Genomic DNA, 11,407 nt, shown 5'->3' on the forward strand with positions numbered 1-11,407 from the left:
CCTGGCCAGCTGCCTCTCAGCGGCCTTGGGGGAGGGGGACCCCACGGGCCCAAGGTGGCGGCAGCTCCCCTCGCAGCCCGGGCGCCCCAGGCCAGAGCCGTGGGCCCCTGCCGCCACCGTCTCAGAGGCCACCAGGTGCGCCAAGTGTCTTGAAGCCCGAATTCACCTGGGTCTTTCACACCTCAGTTTCAGATACTCTGGCAGAAGAGTGACTATCTCTCATAGTAAATTGGTAAAGAGACTTCTGAACATAATCTAGTATACCCTGCTTGACCACAGGGGAAAACGTGTTGATCATGCCTTATGTGAGAATTTCCACTCCATGTCACAGCAATATTTCTTACTGCAAATGAATAAATTAGTATTCTGGTTCTATCCCAATTCATGTGCAATTTAGTTAGTATGAACTAATTTCTCAGAAACTGATCACCTCCCTAGGCACTGAGGGAAAAAAAACAAAAAACAAAAACCTCTCTAAGCTTTGAAGTAGGGGGCTAGATTTCTTCCAAGCCTTCCCTGAAATGAAACCTCTATCTCTTCCTGTTGCATTTCTACTGATTAACATACCTCCAAGTAAAGCCTCAGGCAAGAGGTTCATTCTAGAGCTAAATCTTAGGTAAATCTCTGCTTAGTCCAAGAAACAGATTTCTTAGTCTATGAAACAGATTACGAAACAGTTCATTTTTCTTTCTTTTCCTCTTTACAATCAGGAAGCTTACTATCAGCTGCAAAGGATCTTTCAGAAGTGGTTCTCTGTTAAAATTTGGGGCAGCCAACTTGAATGAGTTAAACAACTTAAAATAACTCTAAATTATTATACCGTCTCAGAGGGCCTAGAACGCTTTCATATCTAATGCACTAGCTGCATGGTCTCCTTTCAGCACTGTAGCTGTTTGAGAACTATTCTTGCCCAGACAGTGATTTCTTGTATACTCAAGGCAAAGCTCTCTTATGTTCCAGTGAATCCTCTTCCTCTAGAGCCAACTTAATGTTGTGCTTTGCCTCTTACATCTAACTTGAAGGAAATTGTACAACGTGCTCCATGTCAACATTACATGTGATGAACATAACTGTTTTATAACAAAAATTGAAGTTATATATCTCTGAAAACTTTGCTACGTTATCATCTCAGCACTCCAGTCAAGAACCACTGTCTTGTCTATTTGTTTTCAATTTTCCACATTCCAACTGACAAAATTCCATTTTCTTTACTCCTTATGCTTTATTTTTATTCACATTTCACTATTTTATTGCAGGTATGGCTGACCTTCTTAAATTCTTTGTGGAATGAAACTAGATGTTCAAAAAAATAAATAAAATACAGAAAGTAAATACTTTCTCTTTAGTGCCTACTCTCTACTGTCCTCTGCAGGTAGAAAGAAAGAATAAAATCCTCACTTAACAGGAAGATTTAAAGTAATTGGTGTTTTTTGAGAGGCTAACCATTACCAACCAGACTCCATCTATTCACAGGAAGCATTTCTCAATTTGCTAAAGTCCCTTCACTGTGGAAAAATTTCTGAGAACCACAGACTATTTTCAAGAGAGCTCCCTATCTCCTACACCCATATACAAACGGACATGAAGTCCTCTCTTATTCTGGGTGAAGGCTAAGGGCCCTCCATGTCAAAGTTCCTTCAAGCCTGTAAAACTTGAGTCTGGGAGTGAAAGAGAAAAGAGACATAAAGATGCAGACAATGCAATTTGTCTGTGCTCTGCAGACAAATGTCAACAAATGTAGGAACCCCTGCAATGCCTCAATCAGAGATAATGTGAGATTTTGCTTTCTGTTTTTACAAAAAGTGAAAGGCAGCCTGCAAGATAACCAGCAAACAGGCAGCTTCAATTCTGTGTAGAGAGGACTGTTCATTACACATAGATTATTTTCTTCAGTTACACTACTTTGTATGGATAGCAACACTGTCAGTGATGTCATCTTCTGAAACAGAGACCAGGATGTATAGGCATATTGTGCCAACTGAGCCCAAATCAATGACCTGGGTAATGCAGTCAGGGTAACACTATTATTCTTCATCTAAACCCTCCAAGCCCATAGAAAAATAATGCTAATCTGATGCAGGTTCAAGGAATACGTTATGTGGGAAAGAAAATCAAGCCCTTGTTTAATTTTATTTACATTCTAATATGTACTTAGAGGAAACACCACAGAATTCAGTATCATTATGTGCATTAGACTATGTCATTTTATTTTTGAATTAGTAGCATGTTTAAAAATTTATTAAAGTCAAACACTTTCTTGGATAAGAATATTTTTAGCAAGGATATTCTCTAAAAGATTGATCTCCAAGTATGTATTCACGTAGCCTATCAATACCTTTCCACAACTGCGAGAACAGAATGATTTATAGCATTCTTGATAGAGGAGGCAGCGTTGTTTTATTATTTGGGGTAAGGAGATTTTTTTGAAAGATTTATAGCTTTCAGTTCCACCTCCGCTTGTTTTGTGATTCAACTGACTCATTCTATTTACCTGTCTTCATAATGGGCATAATATGGACTTAGCAGATTTAAAAATTTTCAACGTCTGTAAACTTAAGCTTCCTGAGCTGAAAAATGTCTCTTTAAAAGGTATGCTGGGGGCTTCCCTGGTGGCGCAGTGGTTGAGAGTCCGCCTGCCGATGCAGGGGACACGGGGTCGTGCCCCGGTCCGGGAAGATCCCTCATGCCGCTGAGCGGCTGGGCCCGTGAGCCATGGCCGCTGAGCAGGCGCGTCCGGAGCCTGTGCTCCGCAACGGGAGAGGCCACAACAGTGAGAGGCCCGCGTAGCCCAAAAAAAAAAAAAAAAAATGTTGGGAAGAGAACCACTGGGTCTTTTCACTCGCTTAAAAGCATACACTGAGCGCCCTCTACCGAACTGCACGTAGGTTGGGATAAGGGTTAGTATATACAAGTCTTTTAAGACCGCACATCCGGGCCACCGGAGAGCCAGACAGAGGCCCCGCCCTTCTGGAGGCGGGGCCCCGGGCGAAGCACGTCTCTCCGCTGCGCCGCGCCCCGTCCAACGCTCCCAGAGCGCCGGGGGCGGGCCTGTGCGGCGCGTGGCTGGAACCTGGGGGATATCAGCGCGGGCTTGAGCCATGGCTGAAAGTGGCCGGCCACCTCAGGCCCGGGCCCTCCTGCAGCAGTGTCTGCACGCCCGGCTGCAAGTACGCCCCGCCGAAGGGGACGCCGCGGCCCAGTGGGTGGAGGTAACGTCGGCTCCGCAGCTTCGGTTATCCTGTGGCGCGCACGGGCGGTTCTTACCGCACTGTCTCGGCGATTTGTGCCCCAGCGTCTCCCTCCGAGCCCGTCGCGTGGCTCCTGGCTCGTGCTGTGGGCGGGGCGGGACTCCCGGCCCGTCCGCCCGACGCTGCCCTCAGTGCCTGCCAGTGGTCGCCTGTCTTCTCAGTCCTCCACCACCGGCCCTGGCCCTTTCTCCCTCGGACTAATTTTCCGAGAGGAAGAGGGTGTGCCCTGCTTGGCACTCCGGGAATTGGGAGCTTCCCCTCACCGTTTGACTACCTGAGCTCTGTGGACTTTAGGCCTAGTAGCTCAGACCTCTTGCTTCAAAAGAGGAAAAAGCCTTGCCACGCCCTGCGCGATGCTTGAGCTGCTGGTTAGTTGTCCTGATCTGGTTCGAGCTTCTAGGTTAGATTTGTTGCAAGCGTTCAAGATCTATTTTGACTTGTGCTCCGGATCCCGTCGAATTCCCTCTTAGGTTGACTGCAGCTAGGTGTTAGCACAGTCGTGAGATTGCCCATGAAGCAATTCTTTTTTCAAGAAACTTTAAAAAACTTGACTTATTTCCCACTAGGAACAAAGACGACTACTTTTATAATAATGTTGCGTTGTTATCAAACACATTTCCCCCAGAGAATTTAAAACATTTACACCAGTATGATGTCCTTCTGCTTGAATATTTGCCTTTTTAAAAGAGCCTGCCCATATGCAAAATTCCATGCAAAAACAAAATTTTCTTTAAGGCCCCCGACTTATTTTTTGGAGTAAGTTGAAATGAAGGAAAAAATGTGTAATAATAATAAATAAAACTGGTGGAGGTACTCAGAAACTTTAATGTAGGAGCATTTCATTCATTCATCTGCTGAATTCCATCCCAAATCTAGCACTCCTTAACACAATCCTAGTTATTATTTTAAATACTACCCATGAACTATATGTGGGTGACTATTCTTAAATCACTATCTGTTACTCCCTGGTAATTTGGAAATATTTATAAGCATAAACAGTCCTATATTTTTGCCCTCCCTTTTTCTTTCTCAAAAATTCATTTCTTATTTCTTACTTTTGTTATGGTCTCTTAAAAATTTCTCTTCCCTATTTTGAGATTTTATTATTTTTGCCATACTGTCCAAAGAATTGCCTATTTTTCTACTTGCTTCATGGGACTATAAATCCCAGACTATTAATCATTTAGATTTCTTCCATGCTTCTTTATCCTTTTATATTCTTCATGTCACATCTCCTTGTGCAAAATCACAGATAGTTTATTGCAGCCTTCCAAACTATCAGTGTGTTTATTAACTTTAAAAGCTATTTTAAAGCTTTCTCTTCCACTCCCACACATGGCTAGATTAGTATAAAGAGCTGACGAGTAATTAGATAGAGAGTAAATTCTTTCCTCTTTCTCAAGCATCAGCTATTCTATTACTAAAAGTTCTAATTTAAAAAAAAACATTGTTAATTGTTTTTAAGCTTACTTTTTGATTTGAAGGTTACTTTGCGTGTTCTTGGTTTCATTCATTTAGACCTTTGCTGTCACAGGCTAATGTTTTTCTTCCTGGAAGGTGAACATTTTTAACCTACAGTGAGAATTATGTGTACTTTCCTATATATTTGAAATGTTCTATTTATAACAAAAGAAGCTACAAGGAAGGTGATTCTGACTTGAGGAGGGGAATTTGTAGATCACAATTTAAGAGCTATTGTTGGAATAAACTAAAAGAAAATACCTTAATGAAGAGGTAGTGTGGTGAGTAGAAGGAAAGAACTAGTGTTTTTTGTTTGTTTGTTTGTTTTTGGCCAAGCCATGCTGCATGTGGGATCTTAGTTCCCTGACCAGGGATCTAACCCCTGCAATGGAAGGGTGGAGTCTTAACCACTGGGCCACCAGAGAAGTCCCAACAGGTGTTCATTCCTGCAATTACTTAATTCTGACATTGCATGTGTCCAAATATGAGTATACTTGAGAAATTTTGGCCTGTGCTGAAACAATCCCAGTGTAGAGAGCTGTGACAGTGGTGCAGATATCTGTATTATTCAACCTGCCACCTCCTTACTTATGGGTGTGCCCTGGAGGCACTTGTTTATTCAAGGGCACAATTACACTTATAAAAGGTTACTTCTTATCCAGGTAAATCAGGTGTGAGTGCAGAGCTGCATTTATGTTTATTTATAAGAGTATTTAGATAACACATAGAGCCTGTAATATACAGTAGAACTTAAATGCAATCAACAGAGTCCCTATCATGTACAAAACAGTCTGTAAAGTGCTTTGGGAGTTAAGATGTAAAGTAAATTGTGTTTCAGTCCTTAAACTTCTTTTTACATAGTCACTTAATACGCACTTGTACCGCTCTTACTATGAACCAGGCACTGTTCTAAGCACTTTACAGATATTAACTCAATCTCTGTAATAGCTGTTGGACTCAGAAGGTTAATCTACAAAATAAAAAATTTAATGATTCACTCTGCAGCAAAATCAAAGTCATTTGTCAAGTGTCTCTTTTCCGTATAGTCTCTATCCTACAAGAGCTAATAAAGAACTATCCAAGTCATTATATAAAATAAATAAGCTTACATTCCTGATAACAGAAAACCTCTTGATGTAGAACTTAATATGAATGCAGTTTCCAAGGTTTAATCACTGTGTATTTAATGTATTAACAAAAATAACAAAAAATAATTGGACAGCAGTTTCTTGGAGTTTATTGAAATAGAATCAGACCCTTATTTTCATTATCTATAAGTAAATGGATTAGGAGGAACAAAGAATGATGATGTCAAAAAACCTGTCAGTTACAGTATTGTTTATACATCAGCCATATCTGATATAATGTGAATTCATTTGGTGTTGAATAAATGGGCCCCTGCCAACTAAATATTTTTAAGTCTGTCAGCCATACTTAGGAAGAGACTAGTTCATAGTACTAATGATTTTGATCAGAAGTATATGTTTGGGGACTTCCCTGGTGGCACAGTGGTTAAGAATCTGCCTGCCAATGCAGGGGACACAGGTTTGAGCCCCGGTCTGGGAAGATCCCACATGCCACAGAGCAACTAAGCCCGTGTGCCACAAGTACTGAGCCTGCTCTCTAGAGCCTGCGAGCCACAACTGTTGAGCCCATGTGCCACAACTACTGCAGCCCACACACCTAGAGCTCATGCTTCACAACGAGAAGCCACCGCAATGAGAAGCCTGCACACCACAACGAAGAGTAGCTCCCACTCACTGCAACTAGAGAAAGCCCACATGCAGCAACGAACACCCAACACAGCCAAAAATAAATTAATTAATTAAAAAAAAAAAGAAGTAAATGTTTGAAGGTATAACTTGGGGTCCTTACTGCTCTTGGCTGTATTTTAAACTTAATTTTTGAAAAATGATTACTGAGGTGACTGAATATTGAAAAAGATTTTATTTTCTCACATATTTAAGAAATTACATCTATTACCAAAAGTTATTCCTCTTCTTTTGCATTTAACCTTTTATCTATAAAAGTTGTGAAATTTTATTCATTTACCTCTGTATATAGAAGCTTCTTTCTAATCTGAATTTATTGTGGTTTTTCATAGGTCCAGAGAGGATTAGTGATCTACCTGTGCTTTTTCAAGGGAGCTGATAAAGAGCTTCTTCCCAAAATGGGTATGTGTTTGATGTTTCTTTTTTAAGAGTGAGAGTGACTAGCGATAGATAGATGAATCAGAAGGGGAAAAAAGCACAATCTTAAATTGTACTGGTATGTAAGTTATAAATGACTTAACTCTGTACTGTTGTTGACTTTAGCTATTTGCCTTTTCCAAAGCTTAATGTAAGCAAGTGTGGTAGAATTCTTTTAACATATCTGCAGCATTTCAGATCGTTTATAGATTGGTTTAGAAGAGTGTACACACACACACACACACACACACACACACACAGACTACACACTGAGATTCAGCCAAGGAGACAGAAACTTGTTGGAAGCAGGGTGGCCACATAGGGAGAAATAGATGCTGCATTTCTTAATATAGTCTCCTTATCTCTCAGAGTCCCTAACAGGGGCATAGAGGTGACACTGTATGTACAACATGTGGTTCCCATCAAATATGTGAAGATCAGGCTTATATCATAATTATAGAAGAATTTACATTAACCATTTATTCACTTCTTTGTAGGAAATGTGTATAAAGATGATTATTAAACCAAGCTCAGTGTCATCACAGCCACACCTCCTCTGCGGGCAGAGAGTCAGTGTTCAGGCATCTCTGAACAATAATGTACCTGCCTGCAGCTTTCCAGTGTCCTTGATATTCTGTATCACTGCACATTCCTTGTGAGAATTACATAGGTTCAGATATACCAAATCAAATTATATACTATCTCAAGACAGTATTTGATAGAATAATTATGTACAAAAAAAGAAGCCTGAAATAGTCAAGCTGTCCCTAAGGTTGGGGACAGGTTATATTCTCTTCATTAGTAAAGGCAGTACCCATTAGTTGGATTAATAAATATAAATTATATAGATGAGTAGTTGAAGCAGGCGGAAGTTAACCTAGAAGAGCTTTAAGTAGTGGAACTCAAGCGTAAATAGCCCAGTGAGGAACAGCTTGGACAAAGGGCTAAAGCTTCTAGAGGGGATTTTATGCTGAGACATCAAACATGTTTAACAACTTTGTCAGAGGATGAAAACTAGACTTGAGAAGGGGCTGCAGTAGGTGAGGATGGAAAGCAAGTAACTGTAATAATTTGACCTACTAGAGAATGGACTTGAGGAAATGGGGAGGGGGAAAGGTAAGCTGTGACAAAGCGAGAGAGTGGCATGGACATATATGCACTACCAAACGTAAAATAGATAGCTAGTGGGAAGCAGCTGCATAGCACAGGGAGATCAGCTCGGTGCTTTGTGACCACCTAGAGGGGTAGGATAGGGAGGGTGGGAGGGAGGGAGACGCAAGAGGGAAGAGATATGGGAATATATGTATATGTATAACTGATTCACTTTGTTATAAAGCAGAAACTAACACACGATTGTAAAGCAATTATACTCCAATGAAGATGTAAAAAAAAAATGAAATTTGAACCTGAAGGATAATAGGGAGCTTTAAAGGGTTTAAAGAGAAAATGAAATGAGGTCTCCTGTTACAGAGGGTTATTGCCAGGACTTAATGCTTGGATATTGGACATCCTGTCTGTTTTTGCCTTGAACTAAAGCTTTCTTGACCATGAAAGGTATATAGTAGAAATCTTCAAAAACAGGAAGAGCATTTTTGGCCAAACTGTGGCCAAATAAAAACACTGAGGAAGTCCACCTTAACTCTTCTAGTGGATAGTCTAACACAAAGCTTTTATATATCATGATTCTCAGTAAAGAGCTGTGACTCTAAGAATCACATTCTACTGGTGTGAGTTGTAAGCAAAATAAGTCCATCTATTATTGATGGTAGTAGCTTGTACTTCCCTCTGTTCCAGGAGGCAAAGTAAGCCAGTGTGATGGGATTCTCTTAAACCCGACCTCATACTTATTACATGGATTCAGATCTTTCCAATCAAATCATGTAGCCCTTGGGAACGTAACAGCCAGTTATATCCATAAAGTCTGAAATAGCATGGCTAATGTATAGATGTGCAGAATCTTCCTCAATTCATCTTCAGTATAATTGGACAGAGATCCAGGGCCCTGTCAAAACTTAACTTCCCATATACATCATTAGAGATATTTGATCGACAACCTGTCTTAGGATCTTTGAGTTTCCAAGATGCCATTAATTCATTGTCTCATTTTAATTCTACTTACTGACATTTGTATTTGTATTATGTTTACTTCTACATACTGATATTTGTATACCAACAGCATTAATTGAATTCTCAGATCCAGTAGAAGGAAGTGTGTGGAAGTATAATAAATTATACTTACCTCTCTGGCCTGTTATTTCAAAACTGCCTCCTTAGTCTATCACTAGCCTGAGGCCTGGATAGTGATTTACGTGGAATGAAATGCTCCAGAGAATTATAGTTTTCTTAGAATCAATCAATAGGACTGCAGACTATATAGCAAAGTCCTATTTGTAATAGAGAAAATTAGAGTTATTTATTTATTTATTTATTTATTTTTGGTCGTGTTGGGTCTTCATTGCTATGCGCGGGCTTTCTCTAATTGTGGCGAGCGGAGGCTACTCTTCGTAGTGGTGCACAGGCTTCTCGCTGCAGTGGCTTCTCTTGTTGCAGATGTTCTAGGCGTGTGGGCTTCAGTAGTTGCAACACGTGGGCTCAGTAGTTGTGACTCGCGGGCTCTAGAGCAGAGGCTCAGTAGTTGTGGCGCTCAGGCTTAGTTGCTCTGGGGCATGTGGGATCTTCCCAGACCAGGGATCAAACCCATGTCCCTTGCATTGGCAGGCGGATTCTTAGGCACTGCGCCACCAGGGAAGTCCCTAGAGGTATTTTAAAATAGGCATTAGTTAAATGAAAACTGATAGTGCTTAATGCAGAGCTTAGGAATTCATTTGGGTGTTCACCTTAGCAGGTTTTCACCAGGTTAATTCCTTGATTTGTAGAGTGGGGCCACTGTACTGAATCCTTGCTAATATTTACTACAGGCTCTCTAATAGTTGAAACCATTGACTACCCCACCAGAAAGCATACCTTTTCAAGCTTGATTATTCACACAGGAGTATGAGGTTTCAATAGTTCTTTTACTCTTTGTGTCCTCTCAGGGCTATTTTTTACAAGCAGAAGTTATTTATACTCTTTATAGAGGTAGGAAGACCCTAAGGGTGTTTATATTAGGCATTTCTTTTGCTTATTGTTATGAAAATGGCTAATGTTGAAATGTAAAGATTTTCTAAGTTTAGATTTTTTAGCTACACATGGATATTTATGGTTATTTTGACACTTCTTATTAGCTATGAGTATTCTTGCATAAGTGCCATAAAAATAATAATACAATATTTTCCTGTATGTATATGAAGATAATGCCAGTAACTCTATACCTTTGGATTTACTTTCCCAGCTGATAATGAATTTCTGATGATTCTTGCTTTCACCTTTATCCTTCTCACACTGGTGATGTTTGTAAAATAATTAGTCTTTGTTAATAATGTCTTCGAGGTTATAAAACTGCAAAATCAACTAGTTTATAACAGGATTGAACCTGGAACCTTTGTCTCAGCTTAGAATTCTAGGCAATTAAGTTTAAAATAATAAATGCACTAAGGTTTTTATTTAATGTTCTTTGTTATAAAGTAGAATAAGTGTGTGGAGAATCTGTCATTTTTTTTTCCAATGGGATTTGTTTTGAAATATAAAAAGGAACAAAAAGGCAAAATCTTTTCATGTATCCCCCAGGGCAACAATATCTTGAAGTTCCAGTATACAGTTAATTCTTTAGTCCTTTTTGGATGATCTTATTGTTAGGAGATCCTAACTGCCAAGTCAGATTTAAAACATCATGCCATTTTCTGCATGAAATTTTCCTTGTTTTTCATGCTTAGATCATTTAGCTTACTGAAGCAGCTTTTAAAATCTAAATAGAAACTTTGGGTTAAAAGCATGAGCTGGCAAACTGGATTTTAAACATGAGGTTTGCTGACTAGAAGATCTCGTTGGTTTTCTTCATGTTTGTTTTCTACCTCAAAATGTTCTCCTTTCTTCCCTACCCAGTTAATACACTGTTAAATGTGAAATTAAGTGAAACAGAAAATGGCAAGCGTGTCTCTGTATTGGATCTACCTGGCAACATTCTTATCATCCCTCAAGCCACCCTTGGGGGGAGAGTAAAAGGAAGAAGCATGCAGTATCACTCTAACTCTGGAAAAGAAGAGGGGTTAGAACTTTATTCCCAATTTGTGACTCTCTGTAAAAAAGAATTAGCTGCTAACAGCAAGTGTGCCGAAGCTGGGGTTGTGGTGGAACATGGCACTTACGGCAGCAGGCAGGTGTTAAAGCTCGACACCAATGGACCGTACACACACCTAATTGAGTTTTGAAAAATTAAAAGTTTCTACAGTTGTAATTAGATTCTCTTCCCCTTCTGCTTGAGTACACTAATCTGCAGCATTTTTAGACAAGAAGATCCTGGGTCCCATCCATACCTCTGCAGCCTGCTACTTGGACGACCTCGCCATGTCACCTAAACTCTGGATCTCAGTCACCTTCCATCCTGCTTTCCCCGAAACTCACACTCAAAAT

At 40.1% G+C, this 11,407-nt stretch overlaps 1 protein-coding gene across 1 annotated transcript; it reads left to right on the forward strand.

The window, feature by feature from the left end:
* Window positions 1-3,098: 3,098 nt before the first annotated feature.
* On the forward strand, window positions 3,099-11,205 carry DTD2 (D-aminoacyl-tRNA deacylase 2). The gene is made up of 3 exons (XM_007451262.1): window positions 3,099-3,209; window positions 6,814-6,883; window positions 10,880-11,205. The coding sequence occupies exons 1-3, from the start codon at window positions 3,099-3,101 to the stop codon at window positions 11,203-11,205; spliced, it is 507 nt and encodes a 168-aa protein (XP_007451324.1).
* Window positions 11,206-11,407: the final 202 nt, after the last annotated feature.

This window comes from Lipotes vexillifer, unplaced genomic scaffold (assembly GCF_000442215.2).
Source record: "Lipotes vexillifer unplaced genomic scaffold, Lipotes_vexillifer_v1.1 scaffold1765, whole genome shotgun sequence".
In the NCBI taxonomy this organism is placed as follows: domain Eukaryota; kingdom Metazoa; phylum Chordata; class Mammalia; order Artiodactyla; family Lipotidae; genus Lipotes; species Lipotes vexillifer.

Bases quoted from the DNA above. Each gene is read 5' to 3' on its own strand.
- DTD2 (XM_007451262.1), top strand. From the start codon at position 3,099: ATGGCTGAAAGTGGCCGGCCACCTCAGGCCCGGGCCCTCCTGCAGCAG. The intron at 3,210-6,813 runs GTAACGTCGGCT...GGTTTTTCATAG, and splicing joins CCGCGGCCCAGTGGGTGGAG to GTCCAGAGAGGATTAGTGAT. The intron at 6,884-10,879 runs GTATGTGTTTGA...TTCCCTACCCAG, and splicing joins AGAGCTTCTTCCCAAAATGG to TTAATACACTGTTAAATGTG.